The sequence below is a fragment of the Petaurus breviceps genome, unplaced genomic scaffold, assembly GCF_028583685.1.
Source record: "Petaurus breviceps papuanus isolate PSGF00001 unplaced genomic scaffold, PetGlider_PUasm1.0 91041, whole genome shotgun sequence".
NCBI classification, from domain to species: Eukaryota; Metazoa; Chordata; class Mammalia; order Diprotodontia; family Petauridae; genus Petaurus; species Petaurus breviceps.
In genome coordinates, this window is record NW_027187400.1 from 35,772,592 (window position 1) to 35,782,287 (window position 9,696).

A 9,696-nucleotide genomic window follows, 5' to 3' on the forward strand; every position below is an offset into this window, starting at 1 on the left:
TATCAGCAGAGCTGAGCCTCAGGAGCTTGTGAAAGAGGCTGAGTTAGTCCCCAGGGACCTACAAGCTCCTTAAATGTTCCTGTCTGTACATTCCTGACCCCTAGCCATAGAAGTAGGAGGGTTGTCTCATGACCTGGCATGTCCTCCTGACTTCCCCAAACCTCTCCCTCTAACTCCCAGCTAGGCTTATCCTCTCCAGCCATGGTCCAGCATTTCCAATCACCTCTCCATCTTTCTGCTCTCTTCTGATGATTCTCCTACCTTTAGCTGCCTGCCAGGGAGGAATTATACTAAGCAATTTATTTACACTAGATTGAGGGTGACTGCTAATGCTGCCCTTTCCCAGGGTATTTAAAGAGTAAGTTTTTGTTCACTTAAAAGTATGAATTTCTAAAGAGGATTTTTCACCCACAGTGATAGGAAGATGGTTTTCAAAAACAAAGGACATGCCCTCCTCACAATCCTATCCCACTTTACCCCTGAAACCAGGTGGGTCAGGGCTACGTTAAGCTGGGGAAGGGGGTGTATATCCATGGTGGGGTGATGGGAGAGAGGGGAAGCAGGTGAATGCTGGGTAGTTGAACTGCCCTCCTACCCACCTCATCTGCTTTGACTTTAGTGATCTGGAACTGGGGCTTCCCTATTTTAATAGACTATTTTATAAAACTAGGAAATCTGTTGACAAGCAAAGTGCCGGGGTCTCTTCTTGTTTTTCTTGCTCCCCCATTTCCCCTTTTCTTCTTCCCCCAGGGACTGTCCACCTGCTCCCCTGAGGGTCTCTCCTCTCCGTAGCCCCTATGGAAGGGACCACAACATAACACATACAGAGTTGGAGAGGACCATAGAGGTCATCTCATCCAGTGGCCTCATTTTACTGAAGAAACTGGCCCAGAGAAGATGTGACTTGTTCAAAGTCACAAGGCAGTAAATAGCAGTCATGATTTGAACTCAGGTACCATGACTGCAAGTTAAGAACTTACTCACAGCTTTTCATCTTTTCCTCCTCCAGCCTCAGACACATCCCTTTTTAGACTCTGAAAAGGTTTTCTTCCATAATATTGACACCAAATGATGCTACAGGAAGAATCCTACATGAGAAGTCAGAGACCCTGGGTTCAATTCCCAGCTCTGCCATTTATTATCTGTATGATGTTGGGCAAACTAATCTATAAATATTCACCTACCTTCCCCCTTTCCCCACTGGAGGGGTTGTTAGACTGGCCTGAGATTGTGATGGATCCAGGACTAAGGCACAGCCTGGTGGTTTGGCATAGCCAGGCAAACACGTAGGCTGTGAGTGTCCAGATCAGAAATGTGAGTCTGCAGAGGTGGAGGGAGCCTCCCATTTACAGAAGGGTAAATGACTGGTCCCAATTTCCTCAGCCTATAAGTCCCTGTAGCTAACCACAGAAGTGCCTTCCTTCCTCAGCCCTGGGATACAATTTATTTCACCTCCATTCTGACTCCCTTGTGTTGCCTCTCAGCCTCTGCAAGTCCTTAGGGGCTCAGACTTTGGAGAGGAAATCAGACTCCTCCTGGGGTCCCCAGCTCGTTGGGGGGTGGGCTGGGGCTGGAGGTGAAGATATCCAGGATTGAAGACAGTGCATCTCCCAAGAAGCCTCCTGTCTCTGTCAGGGTTCCCCTCTTGCCTAGGGTAGGTCATCAGGGAATAGGAGGGGCAGATCCTGCCTTAATGTCCCTTATAACAGTGGAAGTACTAGGAACACTTTCTCTGCTTCCCCTCACCTGCCACTTCTGCTTCTGCTGGCTTTGTGAGACCAGGGACAGCAGCTTCCCCAAACCTTGAGGATGGCCTTGGGGAACCATTCACTCTTCCCACTTATAGGTTCAGAACTCAGATCTGTGCACCTCAGAGACAGGCCTGGCTGGTGAGTGGCTCTCCCAAGTCCAGCTCTCCACACCAAGCCTTTCCTACCCTTAGGTCCCAGCAAACACACTCACCAGGGATCCTTTGACTCTACTTCCCCAAGAAGGTGGAATTCATGGGATCATGGGATTTACAAACTGAGAGGGAACTTGGAGCTTGTCTTACCTTGGTCTTTTTCTGCTTCTGTGACTGTGGGAAAGTTATCTCCCTGGGCTTCAGTGTCCTCAACTATGAAAGGAAGAGGCTGGACTATTGGTTCCCAAAGCTGGTTCTAGTCCTACATCCTATTTTCTAGGTCATCTGCTTCCTTCTGCAGAGAAAATTGAGGCCAAGTCAGTCAGCAAGCATTTATTAAGGATCTACTGTATGCCAGGTATGAGACTGAGTGCCGAGAAGGAAGGAAGGAAGGAAGGAAGGAAGGAAGGAAGGAAGGAAGGAAGGAAGGAAGGAAGGAAGGAAGGAAGGAAGGAAGGAAGAAAGGAAGGAGGGTAGAGGAAACATTTATGAAGGACCTACTATGTGCCGGGCACTGTGCTAAGTGCAAGGGATATGCATAAAAATAAAAGACACTTCATCTTCACTAAGGAAAAGTGACATATGAGGCTACACAGGTAGAATGTTGGCTCCTTGAGGGGCAGGAGTAGTTCTGCCTTTGTCCTTGCAGCCCATCCTCAGCACATGGCCTTGTACTTTCTTTCTCCTTTTTCTTTTTGGAGAGTGATTGTGGGGGCACCAGGCCTGTGATTTTACTTGCCCAGGGAAGAATACTCCTTCTATCCAGGCATGTGGACACCTTCTCTACATCTCATAGTCATGGAGCTACCTAGAGGGAGCTGTCTAGCATCCCTCAGCCACAAAGGATCTGGGGCAGCATCTGAGCCCACAGCTGGATGGGCTGCCTCAGGGTGCTCCTTCCCTGCACCTTTCCCAGCAGAGGCTAAGTGACCATCGGTTGGGAATGGTATGGAAGGGATTCTTGTTTATAAATGAGTCAAACTGGATAATAGCCTCTGAGATTTTGCTGCTGCCCTCCAGGATCTTCCAGTCTAATTGGGGAGACAAAAACCAACACAAAAGATGCAGTCAGCACTCATGGTCCTATGGAATAGCCTGTCATCAGAGCCATGGATTTCCCTCCCAAGTCATCCTGGACTCCTCACTCTCTCACCCTCCATATCAAATCTAGGGACAAGGCTTGTGTAATTCCCCTTTTGCAGCATCCCCCTAATATGTCCCCTTCTCTCCTCTGACTCTATCCTCCCTGCTGCAAACCGTCTTTTGGGTTTATGGCAATATATACTAGTGGGTCGACCTGTCTCAAGTTTCTCCTCACACCAATCCATCTTCCAATCAGCCACCAATGTGATTTTCTTGAAGCACAGGTCCAAACATGTCACCACTCTTACTCAATATACTGCTGTGCCTTCCTATCACTTCTAGGATCAAAACTGAAATTTTTAAAGCCTTTCATAGCAAAGGCTCTCCTACCTTTGCAGTCTTATTGCACCTTACACCCTCTCCCCCATTCCCCCCATACCCTGTGATCCAGGGACACTGGTCTCCCTGTTCTTTCTACCTGGGCATTTTCCCCAGACTTCCCTTCTTCCTGGAATTCTCTTCATCCTCACCTCTCTACCTCGTGGCTTCCCTGGCTTCCTTAAAAGCCTACTTAAAACAACCCCTCCTCCTTCCCTGTTAGGTCTAGTGCCTTTCTTCTCTTGGTTATCTCTAGTTTATCATGTATGAATTTTGTTTGTATATATGTGTTTGCATACTGTCATTCCTATTAGACTGTGAACTGCTTGAAAGCAGGGTGTGTCTTTTACCTTTCTTTGCAACATGCGTCCAGAACTTAGTAGATTCTCAATAAATGTTGGTTGACTGACTGACCTAATGTCTTCTCCTTCCTTTTGTTCTTTCTTTCAGAATTTGGCTTCATGACCAGAAGGGAATGTTCATCTATATCCAATACCGTGTGTGGATGTTCTCCAGGCCATTACTGCAATGAAATGAAAGATGATGACTGTAAGCTGTGTTTGCCTCACCGAGTCTGTGCCCCTGGACAATATGTGAAGTCTCAAGGTGAGCCTGCTCCATCTCCAATCACCCAGGGACCCAGAACTATTGTTGCTTTAGTCTGAGAAGTGCCCAGCCCTCCGTCAGCTCTGGCTGCCTCCCTGGATGCAGTTGTGGTACAATGGGAAGATGGTTGAATCTGATCTGAGAGGGTTTGGGTCCAAAACTCAGCTTTGCCCTCACTGTCTCTGTGATCCTCAGGATACGTGACCTTTTTGACCCTCAGTTTCCTCATCTATAAAATTAGATTATTGAACAACATGACCTCTGAGGTCTCTTCCAGATGGAAATTTATGAGTCCATGATCATGAAATCTGGTTTCAGGGCCCCTGTCTTATCTTCATGGACCTCAGACAGCCTGGGACAAATGTGGAATTAGGTAGAGCTGGGGAAAGTCAACCAAGGTCTCCTCACTGGTGTCCTCCTCTAATATGCTTTGGTGTCACAAAGTGACTCTGAATCTTTGTTTTGTCTTTTTAAATGAAATATCTTTTAATTGACAAAAACCTATTTTCTCTCCTCACCCTTCCTCCCTTACTGGAAAAGAAAAAGGAAACCTAAAACCTTTATAACAAATTTTATGTGTAATCAAACAGAGCACATTCATGCATTGGCCATTTCCAAAAAGAATACATGATGGGTAGTGTGTTTAAACATGAGTCCTCTGGAAGTGTAGTTAGTTATTCCATTGATCTGAGTTCTGGAGTTTTTCTCAGGTGTTTGTCTTCACGATGTTACTGTTACTGTATAAACTATTCCCTGGTTCTGCTCACTTCACTCTACATCAGTTCATAAAAGTTTTCCAATGTTTCACTGAAATCCATTTCATCATTTCTTATGGTGCTTACATTCATGTACCATTATTTATTCAGCCATTCCCCAATTAGTGGACACACCCTTCAATTCCAATTCTTTGTCTACAGAAAAATGTAGGCTGTAAATATTTTGGCAAATATAGTTCCTTTTCCTCTTTCTTTGATCCCTGTGGGGGTAGAGGATCAGAAGTGGTATCAGTGGGCCAAAGGAGATTAACAGCATAACAAATTTTAGGGTAGTTCTAAATTACTTTTCACAATGTCTGGCCAAAATCACAGCTCCAACAACAGTATATGGATACACCTGTTTTCCCACAGTCCCTCCAACATTTGCAATTTTCCTTTTTTTGTCAGTCTTGTTAATCTGATGGGTATGAGGTGTAATTTCAGAATTACTTTAATTTGTATTCCTCTAATTATTAGAGATTTAGAGCATTTTTCAAAAATATGGCTATTGATAGCTTGGATTCCTTCCTTTGAAAACTCCTTACTCCTATGCTTTGATCATTTATCATTTGGACAATAGCTCTTATTCTTACACATTTGAATCAGTTCTGCATATATCTTGGAAAGGAGACTTTATCAGAGAACTTGCTGCAAAGATTTCCCACCCCACCCTTTCCCCAGTTATATGCTTCCCTTCTAATTTTAGGTCTTTTGGCTTTGTGCAAAATCTTTTAAATTTTATGTAATTGAAACTGTCCATTTTATCTTCTGTCATCATCTGTCTCCCTTATTTGGTCATAAACTCTTCCTCTTGGCTCCTCTTCTTTGTTTATGATGTGCCCTTGGTCTCTTGAAGGTGATCCCCAAAGAGTTCAAATTCTGGAAAATATTGCTGAGTTGAAAGTTTCTAAAATAGGACCAAGGTGTTGGTTTTCTGGAGGTCTGTTTTCTGAGGACCTGCCTAATTAAGGACAGAGGGCCTCAGTCTCACATATGCAGCAGGGGATGGATGTTTCAGACAAAACTCTGAAAGGACATTTAGTAAAACAGAGAAAGATCACAACCTTCCCTAATGGAGAGAGAGAAACCAAGCTAACCAAGCTCAAGATCTTTCAAATACCGAAGGAGTAAGCTATATGGCCAACTAAGTCACATGCTTGATCTTTCTGGGCTTCAGTTTTCTCCCCTATAAAATGAGACAATAGGATTCAATAATCTCTAAGGTCCATTCTCCCTCTAATGCCATGATCCTATAAGTGGGCAAAGTAATTTATATGTTTCAGAAAAGTAAAGTGATAATAAGTAACAAGCATTTAATGGTACCGACTGTGTGCCACACACTGTGCCAAGTGCTTTACAAATATTACCTGGAAAGTAGATGCCATCATTAGCCCCTTTTTATACTAGGGGAAACAGGTGAACAGAGGCTAAGTGACTTGCCCAAGGTCATATATCTAGTAAGTGTCTGACACTGGATTTGAGCTAAAATCTTCCTGACTGCAGTTCCAGCAGTCTATTCACTGGGCCACCTAGCTGCTATACCTCACTCTCCATCTCCAGCTTTTTTTGTAGCACTGGGGGGCTATGGGGGTGAAACACTACACATAATGTTACACTTTTGTTGATTAGTTTTCTGAACTGTGAGGTTTTATTTTTTCTTGTTTTAAGATTATAAGAGATGGCTCTCTGGGTAAGATAAGACCAGAAGGGGTCAGCTAGAGTCAGGCCAAACTGCTCTCCCAAGAGATGATTGTTATATTTTCAATGTGAGCATTGGCACTTCAGAAGTGGGGATACAGTATAAATCAGGTTTTATTTATTGCTTTTTAATGGCTTAGTTTTAAGAAAGTGACTGGGAAAATCTTAGTAATATTGGATTATAAAAAACATAGAAATGTACCCTGTGTGCCTTCCGCACCCCCCCCCCCAAAGAGTTGGTTGTTAAACATTTATGTGTAAGGGGAATGAACATTGGGTAATGTAGGTAATGAATATATATATATATAATGTATACATATATATATATATTTAAATTTCTTACCATAGGTGTGGGGAGTATTTCATATAGCTGTTCCCAGTACGCTTTGCTGTGACACAGAACTTCCAGGAAAGGGACCAACCAATCCAGGGACACTGCCATATCAGCCATGTTTTGCTGTAATCCTGTGGCTATGCTCAGCACCCACCAAATCTCCCATGCCTCCTCTTTCAGGCACAGAGGGAAGCAACACCATCTGTGAAGATTGCCAGAAAGGGATGTTTTCCCCCAATGGAAGTCTTGGCCACTGTCTGCTGTGGACAAAGTAAGTGTATTACACTCTCTGGGACTTGGTGATTCATTCTTTTTGCTTATTCATTTATGATGTTTTAAACACAAATTGTGACCTTAACAAATACCAAATAAAACAAGTGTTTCCATATGCCAAACAAAAGGAAAGGAAGGAGGGAAGGAAAGAAGGAAGGAAGGGAAGAAGGAAGGAAGGAAGGACTAAGAGGGGTGGGTGTGGGATGCAGGTAAGTGTTTAACAACTGAATCGCTGAAAAATAAACATTCACAGGACATACTTTTCAGTTCATTCTGCATCATCATCATTTTCACCATCATTTTCTTAAGTCTAGACACTCAAAAAACCAAAAACCACGCCTTAATCTGTAATATTTGCCAATTTCTGAGGCATGAGTGCTCATCCTGAAAATTTAGCAACTGGTTTACACATTGAGCTGATTCCAGCCACCTCTGGATGTATGTATGGCAAGTTCTGAATCTCTGTTCTATGCAGCGCGCATTTCCTTTTAGGCATAACAGAAACTCCGTGTGTAGCTTTCAAAGCTGCTCTGCTTGTCTGCACTTCCTTCTGGTCTTCCTTCTGTTGGACAGCTCCCACTGTTAGGATTTTTCCTTAAACTGAACTAAAGTTTGCCTTTCTCTTTCTTCTCTCCATCACTCCAGGCCTACCCTCTGGGGCCAAGCTGAGTGACTTTACTTCTCTTCTTCTTAACATCCCTTTGAATACCTGTAATAACCTTTGCTATTCTCCAAGCCATCCTTCAATAGCTCCTCACAGGCATGGTTTGGAGCCCTGATTGACCCAGTACCATGGATGGGGGCTCTCTACCTGTCCTTGGGCCAGTGAGATAATATTTGAAAAGTGTTGGCCCATGGGAGATGCTGCATAAATACTGACTGTTATCAGTCACTTAAATTCTCTGTGCCCTGTTCCTCATCTATAAAAGAGGCAAGGCCCTTCCAACCCAGAATCTATGGGCCTCTAGCGCCCTCTTGTGGAATTTCTCAAGCTGTCTGAGGAGCATCCTAAAAAAGGGGCCCTGAATACAACTCTCCAGATGTGGGCTGACCAAGACAGTGTCCATGGGACAGGCATTACAGTAGCTCCTTTATTCTAAACCCCCCTCCCCTCCCCCCAGTGTAGTCTAAGGCTGAAACAAATGACTGGTTTTCCAATTGCTTTGCTGACTCACACAGAGTATTCGTGGCAGTCATATTCCAAGACCTATTCAAATGGATTATTATGGGGAACCTGCAGCCTCGAGACCACATGTGGGCTTCCAGGTCCTTGGGTGCGACCTTTTGGCTGAATCCAAGTTTTACAGAAAAAAATCCTTTTATTAAGGGAGTTTGTTCTGTGAAGTTTGGATTCAGTCAAAGGGCCGCACTTAAGGACTTAGATGGTGGCCTTGAGGCCACAGGTTCTCTACCTCTGATTCTAGGTCCATCTCCTTCCCAGGACAGCAGCTTGGTAGAGTAGAAAGGGCACTGGCTCTGGAGTCAAAAGACCTGGGTTCAGATCCTGCCTCTGAGGTTTGCCTCCTTTGTGATCAGGGATAAATCACTTTGACCTCAATTTTCTCATCTTTATAATTAGGGACTGGAGTAGGTGGCTTCTGATGTCCTTTTCAATAATGAAAATAATAATAATAGAGGAAGCTAGGTGGCGCAGTGAATAGAGCACCAGCCCTGGAGTCAGGAGGACTTGAGTTCAAATCCAGCTCACATACTTAACACTTACTAGTCATGTGACCTTGGGCAAGTCACTGAACCCCAATTGCCCTCCAAAAAGCAATGATAATAATAATAAAAAAAAAAGTAATAATAAGAATGATATATGGGCAGCTAGGTGGCACAACTGGTAGAGTACTGGGGCTGGAGTCAGGAAGACTCCTTTTCCTGAGTTCAAATCTGACCTCAGACATTCACTAGCTGTGTGATCCTGGGCAAGTCACTTTACCCTGTTTGCCTCAGTTTCCTCATATATAAAAAATAGATGGAAATAAAAATGGCAAAACACTACAGTATCTTTGCCAAGAAAACCCCAAATGAAGCTGGAAAGAGCTGGACATGACTAAAATGACTAACAATAACACCAACAACAATTAATAATTAAATAGAAATCATCATTATTATTGAAAGGGACATCAGGGAGTGGTACTAGACTAGAATTATATCTACTCTGCTCCCTTAAATATTATTATTTTAGAGAATATGATTAGGTTCATACTAACTTCTGATCCCTTTATCATTTCAGTGGGAAGGAAAAGCCCAGTAGCAATGATATTAATGTAGTCTTACAGACCCCAAGTGGAGAGAGAGGGAGAGACAGACAGACAAAGACAGAGAGACAGACACAGAAAGAGAGAGGAGACAGAGACAAAGAAATGGAGAGAGGGGGAGAGACAGAGAAAGAGAGACATAGAGAGGGAGAGAGACAGAGAAAGTGAGGGAGAGACAGACAGACAGAGACAAAGAGACAGACAGAAGCATACAGAGAGAGAGAGGAGAGAGAGACAGAGAGAGAGACAGAGAGATGGAGACAGAGACAGACAGACAGAGGGAAACAGAGACAGAGAGAGAGGCAGAGAGAGAGGGAGAGACAGAGACAGAGAAGAGAGAAACAGAGACAGAGACAGAGAGAGAGAGAGAGAGAGAGAGAGAGAGAGAGAGAGAGAGAGAGA

The 9,696-nt window shown here is 43.9% G+C and overlaps 1 protein-coding gene across 3 annotated transcripts in view; it reads left to right on the forward strand.

Moving 5' to 3' along the window:
- Positions 1–9,696, forward strand: part of LOC138154530 (tumor necrosis factor receptor superfamily member 14-like) — a 27,424-nt gene that overhangs the window by 8,696 nt on the left and 9,032 nt on the right. For all 3 annotated transcript variants that reach the window (XM_069079431.1, XM_069079429.1, XM_069079428.1), the window contains exons 4-5: positions 3,815–3,970; positions 6,938–7,028. In XM_069079431.1, coding sequence (XP_068935532.1) covers positions 3,815–3,970; positions 6,938–7,028 — 247 coding nt within the window. The remainder of the gene's footprint in view (positions 1–3,814; positions 3,971–6,937; positions 7,029–9,696) is intronic.